The 12718-nt window shown below is 32.7% G+C and overlaps 1 protein-coding gene across 4 annotated transcripts in view; it reads left to right on the top strand.

Annotated features, from left to right (window-relative positions):
* The window catches only part of LRP1B (LDL receptor related protein 1B), a 2479914-nt gene that overhangs the window by 2005111 nt on the left and 462085 nt on the right, over positions 1–12718 (top strand). For all 4 annotated transcript variants that reach the window (XM_074215080.1, XM_074215079.1, XM_074215078.1 and 1 more), the window contains exon 42: positions 9594–9783. In XM_074215080.1, the coding sequence (XP_074071181.1) occupies positions 9594–9783 (190 nt within the window). The remainder of the gene's footprint in view (positions 1–9593; positions 9784–12718) is intronic.

The following is a 12718-nucleotide window of genomic DNA, read 5'->3' as shown; positions in this document are numbered from 1 at the left end:
AAGCTCAAACTTTTAAAACAGGTTGTAAGGTCCCTTTAAACTAAATTTCTATTCCCTTAAATCTCTTACTTTAAAGAGACAGGACTAGAATAAAAGGAAGCTGATTTTTTTTCAATTTATTTGGGAAATGGCATTTTGGGAGTTTTAGATACAACGTTCCCGCCCCCACCCCTGAAATAGGATGGAGAAGGAATGAAAACTGAATAATAGGACAAAGCAAAGGAATGTAGTATGAGATGTAAAAAGGAAGGAATGTGAATTAGAAGATGACGTATGTTGTTACTAATTCACAGCAAAATAAGAGGCTCTTTTAAATGCCTATGAAGAAGATGGTAGAATACTGCTTAGTTTTTCAATATTTATAATAAATATAAACAAAATGATCACTATGAAAATAACTTTAGTTTTTGTACCAACATCTGTTTGAGAGACTGAAAAGAGACATTCTGCAAAGTGATTAATAAGATTTGCCAAAGGATATAAACATAAACTATATATATATATATATATATATATATATATATATATATATATTATGCACATTTCCTTTTTTTTTTGTTTTGTTTTTCTTTCTCTGGATGGGGATTGCATCATCCATAGCCTGGATAATACAGTTGTTCTAGTTCTCTGAACTGCTGAGAGGAGAGTCTTCCATCAAGGTTGATCATCTCACAATGTTGTTGTTAATATGTACATTGTTCTTTTGGGTTTTTTTTCTTTATGGTTTCTTATAGAACAATAATATTCCATACTATTCATGTACCATAACTTGTTTAACCATTCCCCAATTGATGGGCATCCCCTCAATTTCCAATTCTTTGCCACTTACAAAAGGAGCTGCTATGAATATTTTGGAACATATGGGACTTTTCCTATATTTTATAATTTCTTCTGGAAATAGACTTAGAATTGGAATTTCTGGGTCAAAGGTTATTAACATTTTTATTGCTTTCCAGTTCACAACTCCAATAGCAATGCATTAATGTCCCAGTCCTCCCACAGCCTCTCCAATATTGATCATTTTTCCTTTTATTTTCATCTTGGCCAATCTAATAGGTGTGAGGTGACACCTCAGAGTTATTTAAACTGAAGGTAGATACAGAGTAGAGTAAGGAAATGTAAAAATATCTGAACAAAGAGATTGTGGCTAGTGAGGATAGCAACATGGTGAACCATAATAGTGTAACATAGCTTTGTAAAGATGAGATCCAGAGAAATCATGTCAACTGTGTAATGGAAATGAAGATTCAAAGAATCAAGGAGATTGAAAGACTGAGTTCAAGGGGATTTATAAACCTATTTGCTAGTTGGAGAAGAATAAAATAAAATAGATACAGAAAAAAATCTACTTTAATGAATCTTAAAAGAATAAGAGAAGTTGGTTTGATAGCTATATGAATAATGAATTTGAGGGACAAGAGAGCATAAAGGTATATTATTTCATTAGTCAAATAGAAATACAGTTATTCTGTTCAGAATAACTGGAGAGGTAGAAGTATGAGTATACTTTGAATCCAATACTACCAATATCTTCATTTGCTTTTTGGAGGAGTACCAGATATCTTCATGATATCTGTTTTCATTTCTATCAAGAATTAAAATAGATATGGTAACAGTTTCTCAGTATATCAATATACTGTTAATAGATAGAGAGCACACATTCAAAGATTGGACTACTGTTTTTTTTTTATCCTTAAGTGAATCCTCATTATGTCAACTTTCTCCATTATTGCAGACTAACAACTGTTCAGGGTCACAAAGAGGTTAAGTGGTTTCCCAGTATCATACAACCAGAAAGTGTCAGAGGTGGAACCTGAATTCAGGTTCTGTATCTGTGACAGACCCTTTATCTTCATGTTGTCTCTCTCAAATTCGAAGTTACAACATTAATATTACAGTTTTGTAATTACATAGACATAGATTTTCATTCACATGTTAAGAACCTTTACCTCTTTCCCATACATTATTTTTTCTATTCATCTTCTTTATTTTTTTCCCAGCACTTATTTCATTTCTTTTTATCCATGAAATCCTGACACATTGAATGAAGTCCTTTCTTTCTTCTTCCCACCATTTGGAATAATCTTTCTCAATTTCTCTGCCTCATTAGCTTTTTATCTCTTTTTAATTCTATCCTATATTTGTCTTTTTCTCCATTTCCATACCTCTTAATTTCTTCCTCCTTTCATTATCAAATCAAATTTAAAAATACTGCTAACATTTTAATTTTCTAATAGCCTCCCTCATATCTACTACTTTTTCAACCATTTTGCACTGTTTCTTCTAATAACATTAAAACTGGGATTGATTTTAGGGATTTGGGTTGTACAGCCTAATGAAGTGCTTAATGACAAAATATGGAAATGAGTCTGGTTCTTGCCTTACTACATTTATTGAAGAAAGATTGAAATCCCTAAACTTAGAATGGGGAGTTCTTTTTTTTAATTTATCCATATTTTATAAAGAACCCCCTAGAAATTAAAAAGTGCAGCTCACCTGACATCAGAAGTATCAGACATTGCCCTACCTATGTAGTATTTGTACATTAGTAGTTAAGTCTTACATTATCATAAAATATATTTGGTAACCTTTGGTTGTATTCTTAAATCTCTCTATCTAATTTTATGCAATTAAATTTCTGCTTTGCAATATAAATATATACATATACACATATATATTTATATGTGCATGATATATCTATGTACATGCACATATATTTTATGAAGGTCCATTTTAATTGGTTTTATAATTGCTTAAATATCTAAATATTTTAAGACATCAAAGGAGACAAGACTAATAATTATCCAAGAAAGATGACATTAATTCCTTAAATTTATTCACTTGATAAGTTAAATGGATTTATGCCTCCTCTAAAATTGTTAATGTTTCAGATAATCTACTAAATTATAATATTTAAGCTTTTAAATTCTATCTACTTTTGAAAGATCAATTTCTTGGTTCTTAATCTAATTCTCAATAGATATCTTTTATCCTTTCTGTTTTGCTAACATCAGTTTCATTATTTGCTTCCTTCCAACACAATTAAAAGAACTAAGGGAATATTATTGTCCCAAATTGCTATTTCTTTGAAGCATTTAATCTCCAAATTGGTGTCAAAATGAACATGTCCCAAATATTTTCATTAAAATTGCATTTAGTTTATCTATAGATGAGCAAATGACTTTGCTTCAGTTTCCTTGAATGAACATCATTGTTTCAAATGTTACACTTTTAGAAAGATTAATGACTGAATTTATTTTGCTTTCAATGAGAAATATTTATTGATTTTTTTTCTTCTTTTAAAACATGTTCATGAAAAGCTCTGGTGTCTATTTAGTACATTGTAGTAAGTAGAAAATATTGGTCTGTGCATATCTGAATAGAAATGAAAAAATTTAAAAGATATTTAACCAGACTCTTTACATCTCTTAGACAATAGTCAATAAACATTTATTAAGTGCCTACAATGCTCTAGGGACCTTGTTAGGAGCTGGGGATGCAAAGAGAAAGGATGACAGCCCCATCCTCAAAGAGCTTGGTGTATGAGGGGCAGAGGATGAAAGGTACCTAATTTAGGGTTATAAAGAAGTCAGAGATATCCCAGAGCATTGCAACCAGATGACAAATATCTATCACATCATAAGTATGTAATAACTATTTATTTATTTGTCTATTTGATGCTTTCCTAGAAGCAATGCATTCTGCTTTTCTACTTGAAAAATAACTGAAAAGGGAATAAAACAAAAGCAGGGATAGTTTTGACAGGTAGGAAATGGAGAGAGGAGAAAAAATTTCAGGAGTATAGGGAACATAGATGGAACACTTGAGGGGCTCTACACACCCAGGCCAGCAGGAGCCTTTTGACCATGAAAGCAGAGGTGAAAGAAAAACATCTTGACTTGAAATTTTGGTGAAAGTCGAAGGTCCAGCAGTGTCTGTACTACACTTAGGGAATGTTAACCCTTGGGCTAGATTCTAGGCTCAGTTATAAAAGTATAGAAAATTAAAATGTTAAAAAGTTGAAGAGAAGGTTTTCAAAATTTGAGTTAGAAGAGACATGTCTGTAAATAAGATTTACTGAACATTTGAAATGTGCAACTTAAAATGAGCAATCACCAGTGTAGAATTCAGTTGACCTAGAAGAGTCAATGTAGCAGTCTAGATTTCTTCTTGGTAGTTATTCTTCAATATTGAGGATATGACTTAATATCTCATTTTTTAAAATTTCAGGAGCTGTAACATGATTAGGAGAGTGGTATGGGCAGAGATGCATTCTCACTGTCACTAGAACCTATGAATTGTGCTTGTCATGACATCACATCCCTGAAGTCATGGCCTTCTTTGAGAATGAAGGACAAACATTGTTATAGTTATTATTAAAGTTACCCATGTATGATGTAGCAGAGGGAAATTCAAACCATGGTCCTCTGATTCCAAATGCAATGTTTGCATATATAATCAAATAAGGACCTTTGATCACATTTGCTGTGTCATCCACTTGCATTGAAAACTGAAATGTTTTATTCTCTCTATCAATTGATTACAAAGGTCTTTCAACACATGGAAAGTTCTCCTTCTTACCTTATTATATGCAAGTGGTACTGTCAGAGTTTATTTGTATATGATTCCAGAAGCATTAATTAGAAGAAAGCATCTCTCTGGTTGAATGAGGTTTCTTATCCATACTTATTTTTTCAGCATACTTACATAATTTAGAAATCCATGTTGATATCACAAATACCACACTATTGTTTTCTCTAGGAAAAAATCTTTACTCCCCCACATATTCTGTATGTTCACTTTCAAGAGTTCAGTATAATTTATTAGGCTTCAAGGTATTAACCTCTACAGGATTTAAAAAACCCAAACAACAGAAGTGTATTTCCTCTCATTCAATAAGGGTATCTTGTGAATTCCAGTGATAAATATAGAAGATTTTACCTTATGGATATGGCTCTATAACTCTATACTTCTTTATTTCTGCTAATTAAACTGCTTCTATTGTCTTAGATTGTGTTAGTTTCAGGTGCTCTAGTATATTTTTTTCTTAAAATTACTTATGCAATTTTCCGTAAGAAAGGGATATTGTTTTACTTTTTTATAAACATAGAGGCAATAAAAATTTGACAATTAAATTTAACTGTAATTTTTGGAAATTCTCAACAATTGGAAATATCCTTGAGTTATTTTCAATTTTTAAAAATTCTATTTATTTTGGTAGATACTTTATTGTCCTATAATAGCCAATATGATTTATGCTAAAATAGCATATATTTAGATATCATACCAAAATCATTGAACTTTGAGTTTCCCTCTTTCTTTTACAAGTGGAACAAATTGTTCAATGACAAAACTCACTGGTGTCATGAGCCTATAGAAATTGAGCCTACCTTGAAATATGACAAATAATTATTCAAATTTGATCTCATTTTGTCCATATGATATTAGATATTCTGCACTAGATTCATTTTTACTTGAAATAAATGTCTTATTAGTTTTACTTTCATTGACTTGTTTCTCACTAAAATAAATAAATAACAAATATATTTTCAGGAACTGTACTAAAAATATTTGGACATTGCTTCATTCCCTGTAAGGTGACTTTTACACCAACCCACCCTCCATCCTGCATCCCACAGTTTAGAAAACTAAAGACAGAGGAATGAATTTGCTAAAGCAATTTCTCGTCTCATGTTGCTCTTTTACATAACCTGCAATCACAGAGATCTCTTCTCATTCACTTGATATGTTCTTTTGCTAGCTCTGCAATTCTTTTGATGTAGTGGGAGGGGATCAAACTGCCAAGATCCTGGCAACTCCCTCCCCAATCTTCTTCATGGTTGTGAATTTCTTAGCATCAGAGTTCATCTTCCTCTTCTTAACTCCACTATATATTTCAGGTCTGGTTGGCTAGGCAGTCAAGCATTTTTATTTAAAAACTTATCACATCAAATTGTACATACTGAACTACTTTTTAGTAAGCCTATTTAACCAATTTAGGAATTCTCTTGGAACATCAAGGTAATAATCCAGAAGGCTGGTGTGGTGGTTGTTTTTAAATAGCCATATTGGTCAGATTTGTTTTTTAATTTTTTTCCTAACATAAACTTCATAAAATTAGAGTTATGTTTTTATTAGGGTTTTGAGTGGTTTTTTGTCAAGACTTTTTTTTTTAATAGAAAGCAAACTTATTTTGAGAATCTTTTTAAAAACAATAAAGATTCAAAGAATTATTTTTCTTTTTCATTCTAACACCAGATTGTGATTAAGTATTCTTCCAGGTTGTCATCTACTACAAAAATAAAACAAAGACGAATCCACCTGGACAGAGAGAGGCATTTTATATGCCAGTAATCCAGGAAATAGATCAACCATAAAAGAGGAGCATCTGCTTCATCTCAGGGGTTACACCAAGTGGTTCCTTGCTGACTTGGCATGGAAACATAACCAGAAGGAAGATCTTTCCAAGTCATTGAAAAGGGAAAATTCAGAAAGTAGATAGGTTAATGATTATATACTTCCTTTAATAATCTGTGACTCAACCTTTTCTTATTTTGTTTTTCTTAATGAATAGGGGAATAGAGAATTGAGAATACTTGTTGATTCCGTTCAGTTCCTTTCAACTCAGCAGCACCAATATTATTTTGAACTAGACATTGCACAGTGGAATCAGTGATTTGGTATTTGAAACCAATTCACTTATAACTGAAAGAATTAGTACTGGAAGAGACCTTGGACATTATCTAGTGTAATCTCCTTTTTTAACAGATGAGGAAATTGGAGCTCAAAGACACAGAGGTAGTAAATTGCAGAGTTTTGGTTTAACAAACCTTCAAAACTCAAAATCCATTGTTCTTCCCAATATTTCACACTATCATATTAACTAATTCTGCCATTTTGTTACCCACTAAAAACATAGCATCCAAATACTTAGACATTAAAATTATTTTGGCCAATTTTTGTTATTATCATGGCTTATATTTTTATTTTGTCTCTGGCCTAAAACTCCATTTTTGCTACCTGACTGACTAATGAAGAAAAATGATTTTACAATGACAGTAGAAATTTAATATTCTTCAAAGTGCATCATTTCTCTGTAAACATAATTGATGCCCCTGTAAATATTCTATTTGCATCATCTATCATAGTCCTTACAACTTCTTTAGAGCCCTAACAGGAAAAGGAGTCTTTAAATCTCACTATTTTTTTTATTATATACAGAAATGTACCAGCAAAAATGATTCATTGATTCCCTAAGTAGGTTTGGGTTTTTTTTAGGTTTTCACAAGGCAAATGGGGTTAAGTGGCTTGCCCAAGGCCACACAGCTAGGTAATTAAGTGTCTGAGATTGGATTTGAACCAAGTACTCCTGACTCCAGGACCAGTGCTTTATCCACTACGCCACCTATCCACCCCAAGTAGGTTTTTTTAATTGCAAAGAAACTAACAAACATTCTTTTGACAAAAAAAAATTTTTATTAATGAACTTTGGTAAAGCTGCTAGATTGGCCATTTGATAGAACACTGGTCCTGGAGTTAGGAAGACCTGAAGTCAAATCTGGCTTCAGATTCTTACTAGTTATGTGACCCTGGGCACGTTCCTTAACATCTTTCTGCCTCTGTTTCCTCAATTATAAAATGGGAATAATAATAATAATAGCACCTACTTGAAAGAGTTGATATGAGTTCAAATTAGATAATACTTATAAAAACACTTAAGCACCATATCTACCACATAGTAATGGCATTAAAAAATACTTGTTGCTTCTCTGTTTCCCCTTCCTTTCCTCTCTATAAGCCAAGTAGGTAAACTCATTTCTGCGTTGAAAATAACTTTTAGGGGCAACTAGGTGGCACAATGGATAAAGCACCGGCCCTGGAGTCAGGAGTACCTGGGTTCAAATCCGGGCTCAGACACTTAATAATTACCTAGCTGTGTGGCCTTGGGCAAGCCACTTAACCCCATTTGCCTTGCAAAGTCCTAAAAAAAAACCTTTTATGCACTTTGTATTAGACATGTATTAAAAAGAAGAAAGGGGGGGGGAAGGAGAGAAGAAAGGAAAAAAGAAAGGAGGGAGGGTGGAAAGAAGGAAGGAAAGAAAGAAGAAAGGAAGGAAGGAAAAGGAATGAAGAAATGAAGGATGAAAGGAAAGAAGGGAGGAAGGGGAAAAGGGAGAAGGATGAAGGAAGCATTTTAATTCCAGAAAAAATGCATGCCCCAAAAAACTTGAATGACTTTCCTTGTACCTTAAACTCTGCCAATTGCTTGAAAACATTTCTTTTCCTCTTATCCTGCTTTTTGAAATTTTGATTAACTCATTTTAGTTATTTAAGATTCTTGATAGAAAATCAGAGATTAAAGAACTTTTTTTAACAGCATCATTCCTAGATACCATCTAAAATAGAAGCTGTTAGTTTTAAAAATTCAGTGGGCTAAAAACTTCAATACTATAAAAATCTGTGGTGGTGTTTATGGGATTACTCATCTCACCATTTTATATGCTATTCTGATAACTGGTAGATATTGGTAGATAAAATTCACCACCTTATATAGCCAATCTTGTGATGGTCTTCTCTGCCCTTAGATATCACTTGTATAGTCCAATCAATGGAGCTAATACTCAACATCTTAATGTCTTTGTAGGACCAGATAAAGTTTATACCCCATGGTAACTCAGAATCATCTGCATGCTACATGGGGGTCTAGGAGAATTTAAAGAGAAAATGAAAAAAAATGTTTAGAATTAACTAAAGAAAACAGAAGGATTATCAAATGAAGGAAAAGAAATTTGTATACATATTTAAATTTTTTCTACATTTCTCATATTATGTATTAAATAAGGCCCCAAACTAAGGCAACAGCCATAGTCTGTTCCCTTCAAGCTTGGTGTATAATTGTAAAAAATAATTACTTTTGTTCTTCACATTGTCACTTTTATTTATTGGACTTCGTGGACTACTATTTATCTTTTTCTGACAACATTAAAGGTATGCCTTTGATGGCTACTAATTTCATTTGCTTTTTGTTTTTATATCCCATTACTCATACAGAATAAAGCACTTACTGTAGGAAACTTTTCAATAGTCAACCAATGTTTATTGAAGACTTGGGAACTTGTTTGTTTTTCTTTTTCACAATTCTAGGTATAATGTCAAGGGGAAAAACTCATTCAGAATATATATAGTTAAAGAAAGTAATTGTCATGTGATACAAAGACATGTGAACACTGAAAACATGTTAAGAATTCATTATTTAATTAAAGAAAACAGCTAGCTTCCAAAAACTAAAAACTATTTAGTCATTGAACTTTTTGAAAGCAAATTTTTGCTTTATTCATTTATACAGTTCTGCAGAAAATATCTTCATGACATATGTTGGCAGTTCACAGCTGTGCTCTGTCATGCAAAACCAGCTGCCAATGCTATTTGTATTAGGCTTCACAATAATTATAATTTTATATTCATTTAAGTTGTGAATTTGATAAAACAGCTGAGAATTTATATATCGGCATATGCATTTGTCATACTTGTTTCTCTATTCCAGAAGTATAGTTTTTTAAGTCAAAAAATAAATTCCCTCCTTTCTTTGACAGATGTTGGCTCTGTTGAAGGACTTGCCTATCATAGAGCTTGGGATACCCTCTATTGGACCAGTTCTACAGCATCATCCATCACAAGACATACAGTTGACCAGAATCGACCAGGAGCTTTTAACAGAGAAGCCGTCATCACAATGTCAGAAGATGACCATCCACATGTATTAGCATTGGATGAATGTCAAAAGTATGGAATTAATTTTTTTAATTTGTCTTATTTTTGCTCCTACTCATAGTATTTTTTTCACTCAAAACATCAAAAAAGGGCATGCAAAGCTGCAAGTGAGTATCTTCTCAGATCTGTTAGTCTGTTCATACTTAAAAAGCCTAGGTTCATGTACCATAAACTGGAAGAAACCTCAGATGTCATTTTGCACAACCCTTATTTAACAGAGGAGGAACCAGAAGCTCAATGAGGTTAAATGACTTACCCAATGTCACACATCAAGTAAGCATCAGAGCTGGGATCTGATACTTTAGAATATTTTAGGCATGAATGATTACAAACACTAGATCTTTGATGATTTCTGTGAAGTCATACTATCTAATTCAACTCCTGCACACAGAGTGAAAAATATAGATCAGAAGCACAGTGGACAAAAGAGATATCAGAGCATGTGGCTTCACTCATGTTTCCCTGTCTTGGAGAAGTCTTATCTGATTCCTTTAACTGTCAATTCTCATTTACTCCTCTAATTTTTATATGTATATTTCTTTTATTATGCTACATTCCATCAAAGAGTAGGTAAACAATTCAAGAGTAGGAACACTGCATTTTTGGTTCTGGGGCTTTTTTGGTTGTGGATTTTTGGTTGTTCTTTTTGTTTTTGTTTTTGTTTTTTGCTTTGTTTTGTTTTTTTGTATTATTGTATTATTAGTGCTTAGCTAAGAGTTTTTCATTAGAAGTATATTAATAGATGGTTGGTAAATGGAATAGAGGAATTTCATTTTCAAACAGCTTGGTATATAGTTTTATAACATTAGGAAGCATGAATGCAGTATGAAAAGAGATTATTCTACTTTCTTACTTTTAGGGACAGTGGCACAGTGAAAGGGACATTTGACTTTGGAGTCAGAGAGTGTGGATGCAAATCTATTGTCTATGCTTATACACTGTATGATTTTGTACAAGTTTCTTATCCTCCTTGTACCTCAATTTTCTTAATCAATAGAATAAAGGATTAGGACTGGATGTCCTTTGAACTTCCTTCCTATTCTAGACAAATCTTGTGAATGACAGTTGGGAGGACACATTTCAAGAAAAAATAGCTATTATGGAAATGGAAAAATTATAAGCAAATAATGAATATAGCAATTTATCTGATTATGTGTATCTTCAGTATGGAGGATTGCAAAGTAAATTTACAATTTGAGACCAGTGACAAGGCTGACAATGAAGGGAAACTTCTAACTTCCTGATTTTTCAAGTCACAAGTGACTCACAGATTTTAAGTAAACTATCCTATATCACCCACTTACTTGTTGATAAAAATAAACTTGAAATTAGTTCTCTTGGTTTTTAATTTAGGACTTGATCTACCATGCCATGTTGCCTCAGAGACTCAGAGGGGTCTGATGTTTGACTATCATCCTTTCACTCATCTGTCAAATTGATTTTACTAAAATCCAAGTTTGACTATACATCCAATGGACTATATATCCACTGCACCTCTCCCTACCATTGAATTCATTTCAGTGGCTCCTTTTTGCCCCTAGCATGAAATATAAACTCCTCTGTTCAAATTGATCTTTGTACAAGACTCTATCTCCTGACCCTGAGAATTTTCATCTGCCTGAAAATTCCCCGTGCCTGGAATTCTCTTCCTTATTATTTTCACCATCTAACTTCCTTGATATTCTTCAAATCTCTGTCAAGGCCTCACCTTCTGTAATCCCCTTTCATGCTATTGCCTTTGCTCTATTGATTATCTCCAATTTAATATTATTTGTATAAAGTTGTTTGCATATCTTCCCCTCTAGTAGATAGTAGACTTTTTGAGAGCGGGGATTTTCTTTTGCACTTTATTTGAATTTCCAGCATTTAGACAATGTCAAGTACTTGGTATATGTTTAATAAATAATAATGGTCTCCTTACATTCCTAAAATCATACTAACCAGCTAGGTGGTGCTTTGGAAAGAGCATCAGAGCTAGAGTCAGGAGGACTTGTGTTCAAATCTAGCTTGATACTAGCTGTGTGACCTTGGACAAGTCCCTTAAGCCTGATTACCTCACATCCATTTCCATATCCAGGCAGGAGAAAATGAGGCTGGTGACTTATCAAATCCAATTCATGTACATGTCATGGCATCATTTCCTTGATGTCATGGTCTTCTTCAAAAATGAAGAAAAGCAAGAAGATAACCCTTCAAAAGTTATTCATTGAATCCAGGATAGAAGTGAGATCTTTTAATTCCCATTCTTATTTGCCCCATTCTGGTATGTACATCTGGGCTATTTTGTCTTTCCAGTTCAACTATACTGATTTCATATTTCATCTTGCCTCAGTAGCAAGAGCATTTTCTAACACAAAAGAGAGCAAGAACAACTGTAATAAAGTCATTCTTTATTAGCAGTTAAACAAAAACTTCATTATAATTTAGTATATTTTGTATCAGTTTTAAACCTACATTGAGGTAGAACTAAACTGATCAGCATTTCAAATGAAGTTTGTGATTTTTTGTTTTACAAAATGTATTTTATTTTATAAAAATTTAAACCGTAATTATGAGAAGCTATTATGTAAATATTCTGTGGAATTAAGAGGAGAGAATGTTTATTCACCAGAGGACCACAGTTAGAAATTTTATTTCAAATGGACCCAGAAATAATAATAAGCAACATAAGAACATAGGGAGAGTAAAGTGATCATTCTTTCTCTTTCCATTAGGGTACTGCCAAGTTGACTGTCAGTCATCAAGCTGGCCAACAAAGGCTTCAATTAATTATCATAACATGTGTCTGGCCTAGTGCTTGTTGGCAGCTCATCTAATAACAAGAATGCTGGAAGATTTTATGTGTTTTCTTTATTGGCTATGTCATGAAGTTGATTTTTCTGAGATGCCAGAGCAAAAAATGAATATTATCTAACACTTTGGCAGATGTTTAGTTTTACTATCACTC

This window comes from Macrotis lagotis, chromosome 1, assembly GCF_037893015.1.
Source record: "Macrotis lagotis isolate mMagLag1 chromosome 1, bilby.v1.9.chrom.fasta, whole genome shotgun sequence".
Taxonomy (NCBI): Eukaryota; Metazoa; Chordata; class Mammalia; order Peramelemorphia; family Peramelidae; genus Macrotis; species Macrotis lagotis.
This window is presented reverse-complemented; position numbering and strand designations above follow the sequence as displayed.